We start from the raw sequence: 21,835 nt of genomic DNA on the forward strand, positions 1-21,835 counted from the left end.
CTGATCTTGCTTTCACTTCTGCAAACCAATCTCTATGATGCCCAAATTTAAATTTTCATAGGAGAATCACAATAATTTCCCCAATGTTTTTCATGATTCAGAATTCAGAAAGACATATATTTTCAAAGAAATACAACATTGGGAAACTTGCCCAAAGATATCCCAAGATCTGCCCAAGAATCTCCAGGGCTTAAATGAGGTAGTCTGGTCCCCTTCACTCCCTGCCCTGCAGGACACTACCCCATTGTCACCATATGCATTCATTCAAATGTTAGCTGAAAGATAAGATTAACCAATGTGTCCCACATGTTAAATGTGAACTAACTTTTCTCCCCTATTTCTCTTACATAGATTTGTGTGTCTAGTCTCAAGCTTTCTGTGAGCTTGTGTATAAACGGGGAGGAACTCTGCTCCCCATCCCAACAATCTCCTGGCACCTAATAGCCTAGACTCATTAGCTATTTGTTAACTGCCTCATCATATATGTATTATATATATATATATATATATATATATATATATATATATATATATATATATATATATAAAGCAAGCCACATCAGCATGCTGACATATAATCATACCGACGCTTCTAAACCAAATTCCACCCCCAAATTTAAATGTTCCATCCTTCCTGGCATAATGTGACATATGGTCCATTTTCAGTCTTTTTTGACAAAGATGAGTGATTTCCCAAGGTCCCCGTGTCTTACTGTGCATGTTTAATAATTTATCACTAATTGTCTGTGAAGTGCATTGCTTCTTCTGCCTCTCTGTCCTCCTCCCTTGAAACCGGAGCTTCAATCTATAATTAAATAGTGGACTCCATTTTGCTTTATAGTGTAAATGGTACGTTGGGTCAGGTTTGTTCACCTCTTCTTCACAGCTCCTTCATCTTGCAAAACCAAGTACCTTCCCAGTATCCTTTTCCAAATAATGGCCCAGCTCTTCAACACCTATGCCTCTTGAATTGTGTTACTATGGACTTTTTGTTAGCACAAAGCCCCTGGAAACCCCTTTCTAAAGGCCACTCTGCTAACAGGACTTGCCTGTGTTAGAGTCCATCCTTACCTCTGTCCACTCTTGATCACACTGCCCAAGGTTGCCTGGCATTTGCACTCTCTCCTCAGCCATTGAATTAAAACTATAACCACATAGTCGGTTGATCCTTCCTGCAATAACTGTCCCCAAGCACAGTATAAGGTCTATAACTATAATTTACAAATTGTCAAAAATATATTATCATCCTGGCCTTCGAAATGACCAACACTGCCAGGAACAGAAATTTTTGGTTATTTTTCTTCATATCATGTCCACAAAGTGCATTGGAAAGGTAGGTATTTCTCTTCTACTTAGGTTCATACATAAAACTGATAATCATACTTTTAAATACTGAAAGATCTAACCTCTCATTTACCATAAATACTGAAATTTTCAAATTAGGCTTTATTATACCCAAGGGAGCCTGAGCAGCTCTAGCTGCCTCATCTTCTACCTAAACAAAGGGGTGTTTAACTATTTTCTTCTCTTAGTTTGTTGAGACAGCATTTCATGTACCCTAGGTTGGCCTAGAACTCTGTACTACATAACCCAGGATGACTGTGAACTCCTGACCTCCCTGCCTCCACTTCTCAAGTGCTAAGATCACTGGCTTGGGCCATTATTATCTGCTAGGGAGAGCTTTTTTTTGGTGGACACCTCTCCAGCTTTCTCTTCCTGTGAACTTCTTCAGTGCTACTCCCCCTTAGTATTTTCTCTTGGTGCATTGCATACTAATGTTTAAATATATTTTATTTATCAGATTACCTCTCTATTGAAAATGCATATGGATTCTTTTGGTGCATGTGTGCTGCAAGACATGGAACTTAGGGTTTCATACACACTGGGCAATCACTCTACCACAAAGCTCTATCTATGCCCCTTAATTATTTTTTAAATCCTGGGATAATCATAAATCTCTACATATTATATTTTAATTATGTATTAGTATTTTGGTTATAATTCACATCATGATGAAAGTAGAAAAATGTTAAGCACTAAACACACAAAGGTGTACATGTTATTACATGTGGCTGGTTTTGGTATCTGTGGCTGGTCTACCTTTTTGTAAAAGATTAAGGTAGTGTGTAACACAATTCCAAGTCTGATTTCCACCTTTTAGATGGTTCACATGCATGAGAATGGAAGGATGTGTGTTATAGGTGTGGCTTAATGCTCTGAACTCCAAAGTCAGAAGCTATTACCACTTAGGGATCTAATGTCTCATGTAGTGTTTTATAATCCATAATCTGACAAGTCAGCCATGTTTGACTTGAATTTGGACAGAAGCAATGGATGTAAGCACATCAGTCTTTATAGCAGCCAGCCATCAGACTCTCCTCTCACTGTGACCATTTCACAGAAGTATAGTAATCAGCTTCACCAAGACATCAGACTCTTCCACTTATAGGAACTTTGCCCAGTCTAACACACACACACACACACACACACACACACACACACACACACACACACACTTATTTGTCAAACCTCAAGCTCAGAGATTTAGAATTCTGCTCATGAAAACATAGCCATCATATGCCAAATTAGAAAAACCAGTCCTCACAGTAATATCAATTAATTGAATCAGAATTCTCATGCCAGTTCAAATAAACATTCCATGAATACCTATGGACACTATTTCACTTCTGACTCAGAAATTTAACACAGAGTACCACCCAGTACTCTAATACCACGTTGTATTCTTCATGGATATAGGCATAGCTGAGAAGCCCTTCTCTACGACTATGATGCCTTAATTGACAGAGGCATCACAACACCCACACATCAAACTGTCCTTTTTAGGGGTCTTAGGGGTGTGCACTGCTGGGACATGGTCAGATCACAATGCATGAGCATTCCTTATCCAAATGAGAGGACAGATGAGAACAACTCCAGAAGAGATCCAATGTGGCATCTTTACCAAAAGTTTGCTCTCGGTAGATCTTTAAGAAAGCATCCAGGTGCCAGCAGAGGCTTCACAAGCCATTCTTTGGAAACCATAGTGCCTATCACCTACTGGAAGGCTTCATTCTCTATGCCCCCATCAGAAAGCTTTTATCTACCCATAGCAACACACATAAATCGGCCACTGCTACTAAGAAATGACACAGTGGCTTCATGACATTATCTCGTCCAGTGCATGATGAGCCAAACCCTTTTAAAAGAGCCACAGATCCAAAAGCAATACCTTCTGAACAAAGTCTTCTTCACACAAAATTACTAAACTCTTATTGAGTAACTCAGAAAGCAATTTCTAAGTCCAACCTTGTAACTTGGGAGAATGTCATCAGTCTATCTTTCTTCCTCCAGCACCTGTAGTTTCATAACATAAACACAGGCATGAAGCAGAGGGGTTTCACAATGCCCTCTGCTATCTAAACACACACAGGATTTAAATTTTTTGCAAATAAAAAATTGCAAGTGTCCTTTACCTCTTATAATAATCACAGCCCCTGTGAAAAGAAGCAACTGAATGCTGGGCAGAGCTGATATGAACATTCTAAAAGCAGCATTGGCAAGCAGAAGGGCAGAGGTCAAGCTAAACATGACATGGGCCTTTCAAGTCATGAGATTTGAAAGGGGAGAAATGATTGGTTTAGCTGATATATGCAGACAGACGTTTGGCTGCTAGTGGTCATTATTTTATAGCGTCTGTTATACTCACTGCCTCGGTGTGGACTGGGTGCACTGCAAACAGCAGGGCTGTGACAAAAGCCAGTCCACGATTCTTGAAGACTGTTTTATCACAGGTATACATCAGCACGAGGGTCACCAGGCAGTGTAGAATGACATTCACCGCATGAAAGTAGAAAGGGTCCATGCCAGTCAGAAATATATTTAGCCTGTAAAAAAATAAAAATAGAGCAGTCTGTACGAGCCCTAATCATAATATGAGCACAAGAGATCCATCCATCATTTAAGAAGACAAGCTACTGGATAATAGCTTCCAGGGACTCTCAACACTTTATGCTCGTGGATGTTCCAGCTTTTTCCTATCTCAAAACTGGCTCATCTATAGAAATCAATGCAGAGACAGCACATTGCTATTCAGGGAACTTGGACCTCTCAAAGAGGCAAATAAGTGGGCATCACTCCATGACTCACCAAAGCCCTCCCTTCCTATTATTCTTGTATTTACTTCTAGTCCAGGGCAGGGTCTTCCTGTATGGTATCAGAGCCTTGGCCACTGGAGATGAACAGAAACCAGGAGGCTGCAACTGTGCCTCAGCCAGGACAAACCAGGCATGAACGTGTGCTCTCAGCCATGGTACCACCAGGAACCATGTTTCCAGATTCTACATCTGGAAGCTGAATCTCATCGTCACCCCACACAGGGCTTGTTAGCAATGCTTGTTACTATAAGCTGAAGCTAAGACAACACAAAGAGCAAACTCACATGAGGTTTCAGTGTATGTAGTGTTTTTCTTAATGTTTATTTATTTTGTATGTGCATGTCTAGGGGAGGGTAATGGAGAGGGTAGGTGCATGTGTTCACACATGTATGCCACTGTGCACATGTGGAGGTGAGAAGACAACTTACTAGAGCCTTTCTTTTCCAAAGAAAGATGAAGGTTCTCTCTTCCCACCATGTGGGCCTCCAGGATCAAACTCAGGTCATCAGGCTTGGCAGCAAGCCTTTATCCACTGAGCCATCTGGATGGCCAGGGTTTGTTTTTTAACACAAGCTCCCACATTCCCAATCTGAGAATCTGATTGTTAACACTATGATAAGCCAACTAAAGAGAATCACAAACAGAAGGGAAATCAGGTGCTCAGCATCATTAAAAACAAACAAACAAACAAACAAACAAACAAACAAACTCATTCATGGCACCCAAACACAGAGCAGATACATCTAAAGGTCCCCTTTAATAACAGGATACAACTAAGTCTGTAGAGCAGTGGTTCTCAGCTTTCCTGATGCTGGGACACTTTAATACAGTTCCTCATGTTGTGGTGACTTTCGTTGCTACTTCGTAGCTGTAATTTTGCTACTGTTGTGAATTGTAACATAAATATCTGTGTTTTCCCATGGTCTTAGGTGATCCCTGTGGAAGGGTCATTCCATTAAATGGGTCGCAACCTACAGGTTGAGAAATGCTGATGTAGAATTATAGAAGAAAAAAAAATCCCAAACAAAACCTCTTGTGGGCTTGGTGGCACAAACTGGTATCCCAGCACTAGAATAGTTATGGGAAGAGGACTGGTATGAATTTGAGACCAGTGCAGGCTTCAGAGGTAAGCCCCTTCTCAAAACACAAACACAAAAAGAAGCACTCTTATGCAGGGTAGTATGCACACAATAAGTAGATTGATGGCCCACAGCTGTCTGCCCTCCAGTCCATCACACCCAAACAGCAATCCCAGGTCTTTATCCTAGTGCTTTTGACCTGCCCCTCTTAAAAAAACACCCTCTTTGCCTAAACAACCAATCAAAAATATACAAATCACTCTTAGAGATGACATATGTAGGTTCTAAACAGCTGGCTTGATTTATGCACAGCTTGGACCTCCAAAACTCTAAATATCCCAAACTTCATTTGGGCACAGGAATCTAAACACCACAGTTACCGGTTGTGTTGGTTTGAGAAATATCACTCCCATAGCCTTGTGTCCCCTGTGGGTGGCACTGTTTAAGGAGTTAGGTTATGATTAGGAGTTATAGCCTTGCTAGAGGAAGTACTTGACTGGAAGAAGGATTTGAGGGTTTATAGCCCCCCTTTACTTCCTGTTCTCCTACTTTGCTTCCTGTATGTAGATGAAGATGTGATCAGCCAGCTTCCTGTTCCAGCCATTTTGCTATCATGCTTTCCCACCACTGTAGCCGTACCCTCTGGAACTGTAAGCAAGTGGAGATGGGATTCCCCAGAGCAAACAGGCTAGCAACACTAGCCATTCTGGTGAGCTCTGAGTATATAGGGAGCAGAGGATTCCTGAGTGGATGTGTATTGTTGACATGGGTGTGGCCATGCCAAGGACTCCAATGCCTCAGCCCACAGGAATGGCAAAGCCTTACCCAAGTGATGTTCACCTACAGAGACTTCCCCTGTGCTATACCTAATAAGCACACCGAGGTTCTGGGTAGCCAGGGGTGTAGGTGCCTTCCATCCATCTGATCCTAGCTTGCCTATACCTACATCTGTCCATCTGTCCTTTCTTCATTCCCTTATTGCTCATAATCAGGGTTCCAGGACTGTAGCAGTGCAGGTCATGGTATCTAGGTTTGACTGAGACAGGGTCTCAATCAATAAAGTAGAAGAATGAACTAAGGATAATTGATTCCTGGCATCAATCTTGGACTTCCACAAACATATTTACACACACCTCATAACGTTATTTATAAAATAGCAAGATCTAGAATGTGTAAAAAAGATAGAGGTACATAAGTTTGAGACAAAATGCTAACAAAATTTTCAAACACTATGTGTGAGCAGAGAGCAGAGTCTCTGGTTCTGGAAGCCAATATGAGTGTACAGAAGAAAGGGGGTTAACTGATTAAGTTTCATAATTTAATAGAAGAGGGGCTGTGATCGATGCTCTGCATCTATGTCTTAACAGAGACATCCATCAAAATATCTTGAAGTCTGCCTGCATACATGACAGCCCAGGATGGATTTGCAGCCAATACAGAGTGGAGACTAATACATCAATGTCCTCCAGGACCGAGATCTCCAGTGTCTGTCACAGTGCCCTGGTATTATCTCTGATCTGCCCAATGTCATTGTCAATAGCTCAGTGTAACTATAGAATCCACACTTACAAAGATTACACACACACTGTCTGTGCTGAGAAGGGAAAGGGGACACTGGAAGACTCACTGAGATTCAGGGGCAAAGTGGCCACAACTGTTCATATCAACACTATGCTGGGGGCTAAAACACACTGGGTACGAAAAAGAACAAAGTACTTGCATCCAGATTAGAAGTGTATATACCCTATGGCCCAGAAGGGGTTGTTACCCTCACCTGAAAAAGTTAATGTTCTCCAGCCACCAAATCAGGGACAAATCCAACAGAGAGAAAAAAGAGCCACAGAACTCAACAGTTTATCATTTCAGTTTATTCAACAAAATTTGCTAGGTGCTAACCACATGAGGCAGAGCCCAGAGAGACAACAAGAAGATATGGTGTCTACTCTTAAAGGGTTAACAGAGTAGTGGGAATGAGAAATGAACATGCACAGATCACCAATAGTGACAGAGCTCCCAGTAATGGAAGGACCTACCAGGTCAGAGCTCTCAATGAGGGAAATGTTCTCCAAGTGGAAAGAGAGGCAAGGCAGATGGTTCCCAATGTGGGGCAGCAGGGCTGAGGAAGCATCTTAGACACTGGAGTCACCTGCACGAGGGAGCTCCAGGATGGTGGGGGCCCTCTGAAATGGAGTCTCAGGAAAGTGGGTTTGGGAACATGGGGGATGCTCAAGCTAGAGAGAGATGGTGAGCAGAAGTGATCAGTGTGCAAGAGACATGATGTTTGTGGAGCCTACAACATCACTCTCCAGTGTCTAGGCAAGTTTCATTCATGGTTGTTATACAGTAAACACTGCAGTAGATGATGGATGGACAGATGGACGGATGAATGAAACGTTGAGACAATGCACTTACTTACTCTAAGTCTGCTCAAGGAAGAAAGCAAGATTTAATTACATTAGAAACAAACTCTCCCAGGCCAGGTTCCCCCCCATAAACAGTTTCTTTGCATCTTTATATATCTTTTCTTTTTAATTAGCCAATATATTTTAAAGATGTTTGTATACAAATACTTCAAATTCATTTTAAAATATTAGAAGACTTGATAGCTCCAGGCTGCCTGTGCTACATGGAAATATGTGGGTACAAGTTTCATTAGGGCAAATACTCACAATTAGCCATAGTCTCTAGTGTGCTTCTAATGAAAGCCACTCATTTATGATGACACGGGAGACTAAAAAAAAAAAAAAAAAAAAAAAAAAAAAAAAAAGACAGCCAGGCTTTGGTGGTGTACACCTTTAATCCCAGCACTCGGGAGGCAGAGGCAGACAGCTCTCTGTGAGTTCGAGGCCAGCCTGGTCTACAAAGTGAGTTCCAGGAGAGGCGCAAAACTACACAGAGAAACTCTGTCTCGGGGGAAAAAAAAAACAAACCAAACAAACAAACAAACAAAAATCCAAACAAACAAAAAACCCAAACAAACAAACAAACAAACCGAAAAACCAAACCAAAACAAGCAAACAAAAAAAGACAGCCTGACTATTGTTTAAAGAAAAATAAAGTATATTCCTAGAAAAGAAGGTATTCCCATGTACCTACAACGTAAAGTACTATACACCAAAGAACAGGTCAGTCCCTCAGTGACCCAGTCAACTGACACCTTCAGCAGCTGAGATTTCAACATTTAGAGGAAAAGTACAAAGAAGGCTTCAGCTCAGAGAAAGCAGTATCATGGAAGTGTGATGTTCTGACTGGATTATTAATTTGATGGCATTAAGAGTCACTTAGGGGACATAACTCTGGGCCTGTCTGTGGCACTGTTTCCTAAAAGGGTTGAGGGGAGACACTCATCCTCAAAGTGGGTGTGACGTTTCAAAAAAAAAAAAAAATCCGAGATCCAAAGATCCAAAGGCAGCATGAGTCTGCCTACCTCTGCTTCTTCCCCAGTGAGTCTGCGGCTGACATCAAAGCCTCTTCAACCTCAGCAGCTCAGCAGGGACCTTCTAGGCCTCATCACATTGGGATTGTCAAGGCCTCTAGATTCAGGGACTGAGCAGCTACAGGGCACTCAACTTCTCCAGCATGCAAGTAGCCCTTGTTACCTAGCTTTTGCCATATAACCCAACCTAACAACTCTTTTACATCCTATGGGTTCAGTGCCTGTAGAAAACTCCACTGCAGCTGGTAAACATTTAAATAATATGTGTGCCTGGATAACCTAAACTATCCACAGGAGTATAGTGACAGTCCCTTAACACCATCTAACCAGAACAGTGTCTCGGGTTCCAGGTCACCCTGACAGTACCTCCTTGAGGCACTCATTAACTATTGTCTTCAGGAATTATGAGCAATTTTTCAGAGATTTAAGAAGCTAACTTCTCTCCATCACTGGAATCCATTGCATTCAGCACACAATAGATTCTAAAAGAAATCTGTTGAATAAACGAATGAATTGAAATTATACTGGGAGTCGGAAAGTCTGTCTTCCCCTTCAGCTCTAAGAATCTCTCATTTATTTGGCTTAGTCTTCATTTCTTATCTAGAACTAGGACAAGCAGTAGGAAACATTTTTTTTTTTTTTCTGAAATAACCTTAACAGGAATCTCTGACCATCCATGAGCCTCTCAGTTTAATGGACTTCCCCTTCCTCTTCCCCCACAGCTGACCAGGAGAATGAGGCATGAGCTCAGAGCACTCGGATGGGCTGATCTCCAGGACAGCCACATTGGGTCCCAGGAAAAGTCCTCATGCCCAATTATCTGACACCAAAGGAGGACAAAGGCAGAAAGGCCATGAGCTCCTTGGCTCCTCCCTCTCACAGTCAGGAGCTTCAGATAAACTCTCATTTCCTTTTAGTATCATTTTAGGAAAATATCCTGATCTAGGGGAAGAAGAAAGACAAAATTCAATCAGGATGGATCCCAGAGAGACTTGTGCTAGTATACATACTGGGTCCATTTTCAGAGGCCCCTGAGTCTATGTACTTCAGTCTGAATGCTCCAAATCCATGAACAAGCCAGGTCTGGAAACTGGGCTAGAAGGAAGGACTTTCCACTGTGGTAGCTCCAGTCCACTCCTGTGCACCCACACACACACACCTGTATTTCCCAGGTACAGGTCAAGCAACATTCTAGATCAGTCTCTCTACTTTATTCAGCTTCCTTAGTATGAGTACCTGCCAACCCCATAACCCTGGTGCAGTCCAACAACTGAGACCAAACTTGTTTGCGCTACCTCTCATGGAAATGACTCTTGGTTGGGCATTCAAGCCCTGAGACTCAGCCTCCTGTAACCTGGAATTTCTTTACTAACATCTGAAAGCCCCACTCCATGGCAGTCCCCTACACATATGTAGATCAGTCACCTTGTAGAAAGGAACACAGCTTCTCCATTCTGTAGTTGTCCCATCAATAACGTCAGTCTAGTGCCTTGGTGAAGGCAAAGCCCACCTGACCCTTTCCTCTTGTGGGGGGGACTACAGTGGAACGGAAGATACGAGAGCATGCAGCTGTAGGTGCCTGGAATATGAGCTACATTGTACCAAGGACAATGTGACATTTAGATCTCCCTAAACATAGGCCTCTATGGGGTGCCAATGTTCACCAAGCTTCTCTGTGCAACCTTCAGCTATGACTCCCTGTTCCTATCCTATCTCAAGAGAGTCAAAAGCAGATCTGAGAGGAAGCCTGAGATCTGCACCTAGGCAAAGAACTAGCAGAGCTAAGAGACATAGGTCTCAAACCTCACCTGAGGGCACACAGGGTGAGCAAGTTCAACAGAAAACTCAGTGTGCTCAGCAGTAAGCATTCTTTTCCAAAAGAAAACTCAATCAGGAAAGGGGGAGGGGGAAGCATACTTCCTTCATCACCGTTTCTTGTGTGCATGTGTGCCTGTATGTGAGATATCGATGCATGTGCATTTGAAGAAGAACCTCAGCTGTAATTTCTCAGGTGCCATCCACCTTGTTTTTGAGACAGATCACCAAGTAGGCTAAGCTTGCCAGCCAGGGAGCCCCAGAGATCTGCCTGTCTCTGCCTCCCCAATACTGGGTTAATAAGCATAGTATTGCTACTATGCCTGACCTCTCCCTTTCTCCCTTTCTTTCCTTTCTTTTTTTAACATGGGTTCTGGGAGATTGAACTCAGGTCCTCATGCTTGCCAGGCAAGCATTTTACCTTCTGAGCTATTACTCCAACTGTATCAGCATTTATGGTACTTTTCCTGGGTGTCCACAGCCCAGTACAACCCACCAAACATGCCCATCTTCCATTGTTCCCATTTCCTCACCTTTAGCTGTCCTGCGGTTGTCAGGGTTGAGAATGGTTTCCACAGTCACCTTAGATCACTCAACCAATAAATAAGACCTGGTTCAGCTTGTTTCCCCTCTAAGGCGAATCTCATAGGCATTTGATCATTCTGGCTCTCTTCTCCATCCCTCTAGCCCTAGACAAATCAACAAATCATCACTTCATCCTTCTGATGAAACAAACTATGTAACTGATGGCACCACAGTGTAGAGGGGATCTGGTTCTGACTGGATCCTCTCCTCCTCACTGGGCATGAGGAAGCTGCTCCCCAGGAGAGGTGCCAACCACCATCACTGTCTCCTCGGCACTCTGAGTGATGACAGACTAAAGGGAAGGACATTAAAGGAGGGCCCTGGGCAGGAACACCGGTGATGGCACAGGAAAGAGAACATGGTCCAAGAAGTAAATGGTCAAGAGAGAATCAGCAAACAGCTAGAAAAGCCCAATGTCTTAGTGACAGTAACCAAGCTGCCAATTTTGCACTTACTTTCTTTGGGAAGGGTGTGCTCTCTAGCACCCCTGGGCACATTGGAATTCTGAGAGGGTCTACCCACAGTTACGGGAAATAACCTAGAGTTATCTCCTCTTGAGACTCCTGACTCCAAATATTCCCAAAGCACCTTCTGACCAACTTCTATAAAGGCAGGACTTCCCCATCTCCCTCCAGTTCTCCAATACTCTAGAATGTCTCACAGAAATAAAGGGAATTGCTGTTCTTCAGTAGTGTTAGAACAAAACCCAGGACCAAAGGCAGCTAGCCATGCCTGGCAGAAGGCCTGGAGAATCCTAAACACCCACCTGCCAAGCCTCAGACGCACCAGCTCAGTGCATCAGGGAGGCGTAGAATCTACCAGGGAAGGGTGAGCGAACCCTGGGTTGGGGCTTTACTGGGGCTTTATTATTTTGGGCTTCATTATTTGGCCCATTTGATTGACACAGGACTGAAGTCTCCTTTTCAAATGGGAGGTAGAGCTGATATCACACAGCTCAAAGTCCATCTCTAACCATTACTGGTCTTTTTAGCTCCATTTAGAGCATAGGGCCCACGGTGCGTCACTTGCTCTTCAGGCATGGCGAAACCATTAGTCTACACCCTGAACAATATGAAATTCCTCCCACTGAGAAATTCCAAGGGTTTAGAAAGAAGGTTTCTCTAAAGGAATCCAAACCAAATACCAGACCAAATCTAGATGGCCGGACCATCTACTTCCTTTGACAAGACTCTGAGGTCCCTGTGCTCTACCTGGTTACTTTAGAGAAAGCAGGGTGTTAGCATGAATGGATCTTAAGCCTCCAAGGGGAAAAGGGGAGGGAACCTCATCCTGGGCTTTGCCTCAGAGGTACAACCCTGCCTCCTGCTCTGAACTTGCACCATGCCCTCTGCAACTATGTGTGCTTCAGTGGGGTCCTGGGGGAGGGACTGTGCCAGAATAAAGATCACCATTCTCTCCACATTATAACAGCCACAGTCATCCTTCTACAGCCAAAGCTGCCCTTGACCTGAGGTACACAGGGCCCTCAGAGATCCTCTGCAATGTCCAAGGAAATCCCCCTCTGCTTCCCTTTTCTCTTCCATAGAGGAAGGAAAAAGGTGAACTGAGACAGAAAACTGGGCTGGAGAGATGGCTCAGTGGTTAAGAGAACTTGCTGTTTTTCTGGATAATTTGAGTTGGGTTCCCATTACAGGCAGCTTACAACCCATCACTCCAGCTCCAGGGAGATCTAGCTCCCTGTTATGGTCTCTACGGGCACTACACCCCAGTGCATATGTATATAGATACACACACATACACATACATACATACATACATACATACATACATACATACATACATACACACATACAAACACACACACAGACATACAGACACACACATATACACATAGAGACACATACACAGATACACATACACATGCATACAGAGACCACACAGACACATATACATATACACATACATACACATATACACACAGAGAGACAAACAGATATACACAGAGACAAACAGATACACATACATACACACAGAGAGACATGCATACACACAGGCACATACACATACATACATACATACAGACACATGTACATACCCACATACACAGAGACAGATACATACACATACACACAGAGACACATATACCAGACATACATACACATACACAGAGAAAGATACACACAGACATAAACACACACACAAATATAGACGCACACACAGACACATAAACACACACACACACACACACACACACACACACACACACACACACACCTTTTAAAAGGACAGGAACCAAGTAGACTTCCCATGCAAAGAGTGCAGCCCCATGTTTGATTCTTCAGCTCTGCTTCTCAAGCTGGGCAAAGTCTACATGTTACAGAGAGCTCACAGGCAAAGTCTACATGTTACAGACAGCTCACAGGCAAAGTCTACATGTTATAGACAGCTCATAGAGCAGAGGCAGAACACTGAAACTAATGACGGAAGATGACATCAGACAGCAATGGGTTTATGGAGGGCTTAGATGAGGATAGTCCCTAGAAGGTTCTTGTGCCGTGTGTGTGTGTGTGTGTGTGTGTGTGTGTGTGTGTGTGTGTGTTCCCAAGATAGTGGACCAAACCCGTGAGGGGTGTTCATGCCTCAAGGGCTCTGACCTAAGCATGGGTTTTCCAGTGCTGGACTAGTAATTTGCTAGTTATAGGGAGGTGGAGTCTAGCTGGAGAAGCAGATCACAGAGCACGGGGCTCTTGGGGTTCCATCTGGTTCTGGGCTCCTCTCTGCCTCACTTCCTGCTTCCTGCAAATGAGGAGGCAGCTCTCACCACAGGCCCAGAAACCAGGGAGCAGCCAACTACAGACTCGAACTGTGTGATACAACCTTCCTTCCTGCCTTCTCTGCTCTCAAGCATGTTGTCACAGTGCCGGAAAAGTGACTGACAGATCGGAGTAAGAAACTAACAGTGAAACATTGAGAATGTTTAGATCAGGAGTCCTGAGCAGGCCTCCATGACAACGTAATGTCTCAGCAGACGCTGAAGACACAGAGGCAGCGGCAAGTCTGGCCTGTGAAGAAGCAAGGACTCCAGGGTGCTGGGTGGAAAGGACAGCCTAGACATCAGCGTGGGAGGCAGGAGTCCAGGACTTCGAAGGCAGAAGCCACATCTTATCAGCGGGAAGAGACACTACCATTCCTTTGGCATGACCAAACATTCCTCAGTCCTCATAAAGAGGAATGGCTAGACTGAATGTCTGGAAAAAATAAGAGTGTGGCTGCAAAGGAAAATAGAAAGACATTTGTCGATAAAAACAGACTGCTTTTGAAGGCAATTCTATTATTTCCTTCAGGGACAAACGTGTAGAAAAACCCCACAATCCAATGCTTGGTTCCTCTCCTTTCCTGCTCTTCCTATACAGGCAGACTGAGGTCTAGGCTTATCTATGAGACCATGATCACAATCTCTGCCTCCAGTGCTTTCCTAATTTAATATAGAAATTTCATTTTTTAAAAAATCATTTTCCCCATAGAGACTTTAATGCCTTCAATTCTTTTTTTCCTTGCCTGTGTGTCCATCACAGAATGTCTGGGTACCTTAATCAAATATCCCAGGCCATCTTCACTTACTGTCTAGAGTATACAGAAAGCAGTGTGACCCTGCAGAGACAGGGTCCTCAAAGGGGTCAGATCAGCAGGAGGAGACCCAAGATGAACATTTCAGGGTTCTCAGGTGTAGGGCATGGAAACTAACGCTTGCATATTCTCAGAGTTGGAAGAATTCTATGATTAAAGATGGAGAGTACTGGTAAAATCTCTCATTTTCAAGGATTAAAGCATTGCAGGTCCCCACAGCCACACATATTAACATATTCTATTTTTTAGCTCTGACATTTAAACCACCCACTTCACTCTTATGATTTATGTTAGCATCAGAAGTATTCAGTAAAACTTTAGAGCAAATAATGAACTAATAGCCTAAACATGGAAAGAAAAACCCTGAGTTTAAGGTCTAACCAGCCTAACTTTCCCCATCTTCGGTGCTGAAGACCACGGGTTCTTTGTTGAGTCAGGCTCCACTCACCGACTGAATGGAAATTTCCACAGGAAATTTTCCCAAGAGGAAAGGGAAAAAAGGATAAAATGAAAACACAAAGTACCTTTTAAATCAATCAAGGCAATTTTTCAAGGGGGCGTTATGAGCATTGCAGCCTTTGGCTCTGTGTCAGTTCAGTGTCTACAGAGAAGCTTGATGCATTCCTCCTGATTTCAGAGGTCATGCCCAGGGAGGGAAATGACATTATGTCCTTTACAGGAACATGGATGCAACTGGAGACCAAAAAGACAAATATCAGATGTTTCCTCTTGTATGTGGAACTTGGATTTTATACAGATATAAAACCATACATATAATACACATATGCATACACCCACATACATAACATGCAGGTATCTGTATATTTACTATGTAGAGAAGCGGCAGGAACTAGTGGGAGGGGCAGCCAGAAGAAAGTGGAGGGTATGGGTTGAATACGGTTAAAGTACAGGATGTACTTGAGTGAAAACAGTCTGTGTGAAGTCCCCTCCCCCATTATGTACACTGAATGAACACCAATAAAAAAAGTTAAGGATAAAAACAAGCAGAATCAAAAGAACATGGAGACTGCAAAGTTTTCACATGCTTTGTTTCTTCTCTACTATTGTCTAAATATATTCCTGCATGTCCTTGCTCACGAGCAGAGGTGACTATTTGCAACATGTAGGCAGAACCCCAGGAGTAATCCAGAGAAAAAATATTTACAATAGCCACATGAGAGGTCGCCATTACTTGCCTACAAGTCTGATGCTTGGGTTTGGAAGCCAGCAGGGCAGCCAGTGGGGAGAGAGGGCAATGCAAAGGAAAGCCAGGATGAGCAAGAACCACAGACTGTAGCATGCTACAATGCTCTCGCGCTCTCGCTCTCTGCCTCTGAGGCTCCACCTTAACAAGGCAAACTTGCAGAAGGCCTGACTCTTCCACTCTAGCTGCTCACACCTGTGCTGGCATTCCCAGCCACCAAGGAAGAGCTCATGGGACACTGGAGGCCTGTGACCTGAGCTACTGCTGTCCCCACCAGGAGCAGGCAGCACTTCCTGCTCAATCTACATGAGATTCCGGATCTCAACCTGATCATGGCCACTTCCCTCCCACCTTCCAAAACTCTCAGAAATGTCTCCTAGGGTCAGCCCTAATGCAGAGCCACCCTGGGAAGAGGGATCTAGAGACAGTCACAACAGAGCAAAAGTGATGGAGTATACAATTCTGTCACACCTTGTTTCACTGCTCTAGGCTCTACAACTAGTATCATCTGGTCACCTTTTCCTCAGTCAACTTCACCTTTTATGTGAAAAGCATGATAAGACTCTTTACTATACAGGTTTATGTTGTTGATTGTTTTCAGTCTTTGGTCTTTTGGGGAGGCCTGCCACCCAGCTCCCATATAAATCACACAAGGAGGCTTATTCTTCATTATAAATGCCCGGCCTTAGCTTGGCTTGTTGCTAGCATGATTTTCTTAACTTAAATTTTCCCATCTACCTTTTGCTTCTGGGCTTTTTTCTTTTCTAACTTCTGTATATCTTGCTTTCACTCTTACTCCATGATTTGCTATTTGGCTGGGTGACTGGACCCTAGCATCCTCCTATCCTTGTTCTCTCTTGCCTTTTCTTCTTTTTTTCTCCCAGATTTCTCTTTATATTTTTTCTTTCTACCTGCCAGCTCCACCAATCCTTTCTCCTGCCTCGCTATTGGCCATTCATATCTTTATTAGACTGCCAGGTGTTTTAGATAGGCAAAGTAACACAGCTTCACAGTTAAACAAATGCAACATATCCTTGCACCATAAAGTAAGTGTTCCATAGCACAAACAAATACAACTCATCTTAAATTAATATTCCACAGTAGGTACAGCTATTATTCTTTGTATGCAAGCATTGGTCCAGCAAAAGAATTATGTATCAATTGATTATGTTTGCTCTTAAGGGAGTTTAAACTTGCTTTTACTAAGAAAAAGGTTTATATTTTGATTTGGAATTCTATGGGAACAAAAAGTAAGGTACAAAAATAAGAGAAAATGGATAAACTTTGGGACATTTATAGAGTAGAATACCACTCAGAAGTGAAAAGGAACAAACTCTTCATTGCAAATAGCCACCTGAATGAAGCTCCAGAGAAATGCTGAGATTGAGAGAGAGAGAGAGAGAGAGACCAATCTCAATAAAGTGTGCTAAGCAATTTTGCTTATATAACATCGAAATGATAAAATTATGGAGATGAAGAATTAGTGGTCAGGTTAAATGTTAGGCTTGGGTGTGTTGCTATGATGAGGAAGTACAGTGTTCATGTGATAGAAGTGTTCTAGACTTTGTAACTATAGTAGAATCTTAGAAATTGACACCTGTCTTAAAACTCCAGAGAACTAAATAAAATAGCTATGCAAAAGCTAGTGAAATCTACAGGATGGGGGGGGGGATCCTAAAGATTATATCAATGCTATTTCCTAGCACCCAAGACCACTAGCCCAAAGGTAGCAACACCCACAATGGGCTGGGTACTCCCATATCAATCACTATGAAAATGCCCTTCAGGCTTGCCTACAGCCCCATATCATGGAGGCATTTTCTCAATTGAAGTTCTCTCCCTCACAGATGACTCTAGCTTGTGCCAAGTTGACATAAAAACCAGTCGGGACACTAGGCCAACACTTGGCTCATACCAAATGTTCAAAGTGGCTCTTTCCATTCCTTTTTGCAGGTTCAAGTTATACAGGTCTAATTAGACATGGCAGGTCACTGAGTCTGTAATCTCAACACTGAGGAGGCTGAGGCAGGAAAGCAGCCATGAGTAAAGAACTATCCTGGGCTACATAGTGAATCCCAAGCCAGCCTGTTTCAAGAAACAAATAAACAAAAAACAAGAGGAAGAGGAAAGAAAAAAAAACCTAGTAAGTGTCTGAAGTCTTTAGGGATCTTCAGTCCACGCTACTGCACTAGAACATGGATGCACCTCATTGACTACTCAAGAGGTGGCCACTCGGATTGAAACCGACCATGTGAACAGGACTGGTCTGCTTTCTCTTCTGGATAAGGTAACTATTCCAAGTCATACCCTGTTGCTCTCTAGACTCACAACTCAATTGGCCCATTAAAAAAAGAGGAGGGGGACATTGCTGTGTCTCTATTTGCTTTCTAATGCTGTGATGAACACCACAACCAAAAACAACTTAGGGAGAAAAGGGTTTATTTGCCTTACATGTCTGGACCACAGTTCCATCATTTAGAGAAGTCAAGGCAAGAACCCATGCAGAGACATGGAGGAACACTGTTTGCTCAGCTTGCTTCTTCTACAACCACCTGCCCAGGAGTGGCACCACCCACAGTGAGCTGGACCCACTCACATCAATCATTAATCAGGAAAATGTCCACACAGGCTTACCTACCCATCAATCTGATGAGAGCATCATATTCTCAATTGAGTTTCCTTCTTCCTAGATGGCCCTAGCTTGTGTCAAGTTGACAAAAAACAAAAACCAACCTAGCCAGCTCTCTTCTAGCAACCCACACAGCAAAGGGCCATGTCTTAGAGACCAAACTTCTCTGCATAAAAGAGGTTGCATATTCCTCTTTTCCCCTGCCACCCCTGCCCATTAACCTGGCCAACTTCCCCTTCTTCACTAACCCCCCCCCCTCCCCAGGGGGAGGGATGAAGTCGTTAGTGATCTAAGAGGTGGAGTTTCTACACACCCTCCCTCCCTTCCTCCTCTGCCCTGGCAGAACTTCTATTAGGAACTATTAAAAACACTTGGACAGCCAGCACCTTACACATACCCCATCCTCCAGCAGGCATTCAACCCTGGCCCTTTAAATGGAAACTGCTCAGGCCAGGGACCAGGGCTGTAAAAAGTCTGCATATGGAGTGCTTATACAGCTTCAAATTAATCAACAGCCTCACCTACTCAATGAAAAAAGCCCACCAAATAGGGAACGTTCCTATTTTTAAGATTGAAAAAAACAAAAGCAAAACAAAAAACCTTGGGAAATTAAAAAGGCTGAGAAACTGCAGCTAAGGCTAGCTTGGGTTGAAAATCAACACAACTTTCCAAAGATAATGTTTATAAAACACCCACTTGGGAGTCAGACGTGTTATTTTTCTCAGCCTCTTTAAAACATTAGTTTATTTGAAAGAATGATGTGAAAAGCCAACTACTGGGTTTCCTTTTCTAAGTCATGGGGCCACCTCTCCAAAGCCCTGGGCCTGAAGGTCCACGCTGACTGTTACTTTGGCAACTGTCTCCAGAGATCAGTGCCATGAACTACAGCTCCGATGACAAGGATTGGAAAGCAGGTTTCGGGGCTAATACCCTGTGAGCTGTTGTGTCCTACTCACTCACACCAACTCAAATGCGGAGCCAAGTTACACTGAATGGAGTTCAGCTCTCTGGTTCCAACCCGTCCTTTCCTCAGAATTCTAAATTCAAGCGGATACCCCACCCTACTAACTCGTACTTTCGGTCCATATCAACTACTTCACACCAGAAACGCTGAGTCATGATTCCGGAGCTGGGGAAGGGTCTCTGCGACCCCAGGCAGGTGCCTCACCGCTTCGCGCGGACTTGGCGTGGGTCCCCAGGGCTGGGTGCCGCGTGACGGACCCAGAGGCTGGGGTTGCGGAGTTGGGATGGGGAGGCTGGGGTTAGCGATGGTCAGCGGCCCAGTACGCAAAGCCGGATGCTCAGAGTAGGGTCCCTGACACCTCTTCCCAGCTTCTGCCTGAAACACTCTCAGCCTGGCAGCTCCAGGCGCATTCTAGGGCACCTGATCCGGTCCCCTCTACTCCTCATCTGCCCAGCAGTCCAACCTCCCAAGAGAAGCTAACAACTTGGAGCAACGCCACCCTCTGGAACCCTCCGATCGCCAGGAGAAGACCGGGAAGGGTAGGGAAGGGTCGGGTGCGAAGTCAGGTCTACCAGCCCGGAATCCTAGGGAACCCAGCAGGGAGAACGGCAGTCTCAAGAGAAACTCAGTTCCAACTCCGCAGCCGGTGCCTCAGGAGCCAGGAAGCGCGGGAGAACCTAGGCTTAGCTGAGAGGACCCGGCAGAGCAGGGAGGTCCCTGAGTACCGAGGAGAGAACCCATGACAGAAACACACACACACACACACACACACACACACACACACACACACACACACACACATAACGGCGCAATGCTTGAGAACCGGGGCAGAGCCTTGAGAACCTGGAACTGATCCTGGTAAGGACCAGAGGCAGAGCCAGGAGGACTCGGGACAGAGCCTGGCACAGCAGGATCAGGGCCAGAACCGGGAAGATCCAGCCAGAGCTACGAGGTCCTGGGGCAGAGCGCAGAGAACCTCGGTCAGAGAGAAGCCGCGTCTTCGCTGACAGAACACTAGACAGAACCGGGAGGAACTGGAGCCCAGTAGAAAGCACTGAGAATAGAACCAGGAGCACCACGAATAAAGCCCAGAGGACCTGGGGCAGAGCCAGGAGAACCAAGCTGAGCAAGGAGGGGCAAGCATAGAACCTAGTAGCCCAGGCTGAGCCGGGAGAACACGAGCAAAAGCGAGGAGGATCGGGCTGATGGCAAGAAGATCTAGGGTAGAGCCCGGAGGACAGAGTTGAAAGGGGAGGGCACCCTATAGGAGGTACGGATGGATCCGTCAGAAGCGCCCTCATAGAGCCACCTTTTCTCCGGGGACAGGTGAACAGACCCCAGGGCTCACCGGGCTCACCTGAAGGACAGCACGCACAGCGGCCGATAGGACTTGTGGCTGGTGCTGTCCGCCAGGCCTTTGCCCCAGAAGTCGTTGGCGAAAACGGCCCAGCGCAGCGGGGTCCCGGGCCGCACGTCGGGGTTGTTCACGATCGCCCACACGTCGTCGTGCACAAACTCGCCCCGCAGTGAGCGGCCGTAGCACAAGCAGCTGGCCCCGGCTAGCAGCGCTGCGGCCCCCGCCGGAACCAGCCAGCAGCGCGGGCGCCGCGAGGGCGCGCGCTCCCCGCCGCCGCGGTCCCCGCGGGTCACCAGCATCACGCCGCTGGCACGGCCGCTCCCGCACGGTGCGCATCCTCCCCGGCCGGGGCCCGGGCGCGCGGTGGCCTGTGTAGGTCGGGCATCGCGCGCCCACTGTCCCTGCCCGGGCGCCCCGTGCTCCGCCGCCGCGGTGGCCCAGCTGCAAATAAACAGCGGTCCCCCCGCCTCCCCGGGCCATCGCCGCCGCCTCCGCCCACTGCGCATGCCCGCTCGCGCGCCTCCGCCTCCTGGATCCCGGGACCCAAGGTCCCTAACACCTGGCCTCCGCCCGCGGGCGCCGGGTCCCAAGCGACTAGAGCGCGCACAGGTGGAGCGGGGGGCGCTGCTGGGCTGGGGGTGGGAGGGAGCGACACGCGGGGAGGCCACTCGGGGTCCCTCCGGGTACGCCCAGCTGCTCTCCCAGACCTATCCCCAGTCCATCTCAGCTGCGGAGGGACAGGTCTCTGCCGCCTCCTGGCCGCGAGCCGGGATGCTTAGCAGGTGCGCTGTCTGCACCACATCATCTCCCTCCAGAGGAGCTAGAAGAGATTAGACACCCGCAGAACAGCGCGAGGACACGCTCCAGCGCCCGCAGGGGTTGAAGCCTTACACCGCCACCGCGTTGCGCCCCAACCCTGGGAACGCACGCAGCCGTCCCTTCCCCGAAGCTGAGGGGTGCATGCCGGGCTGTGGACTGTCTCCTTGCAGTATTGCACTGCTGCTGCTGGTGGTGGTGATGCTAC

At 45.6% G+C, this 21,835-nt stretch overlaps 1 protein-coding gene across 1 annotated transcript in view; it reads right to left on the minus strand.

Annotated features, from left to right (window-relative positions):
• Window positions 1–21,561, minus strand: part of Tmtc1 (transmembrane O-mannosyltransferase targeting cadherins 1) — a 220,369-nt gene extending 198,808 nt beyond the window's left edge. The window contains 2 exon segments of the mRNA XM_036181071.1: window positions 3,707–3,884; window positions 20,812–21,561. Coding sequence (XP_036036964.1) covers window positions 3,707–3,884; window positions 20,812–21,317 — 684 coding nt within the window. The 5' untranslated portion in view covers window positions 21,318–21,561.
• Window positions 21,562–21,835: the final 274 nt, after the last annotated feature.

This window comes from Onychomys torridus, chromosome 3, assembly GCF_903995425.1.
Source record: "Onychomys torridus chromosome 3, mOncTor1.1, whole genome shotgun sequence".
NCBI classification, from domain to species: Eukaryota; Metazoa; Chordata; class Mammalia; order Rodentia; family Cricetidae; genus Onychomys; species Onychomys torridus.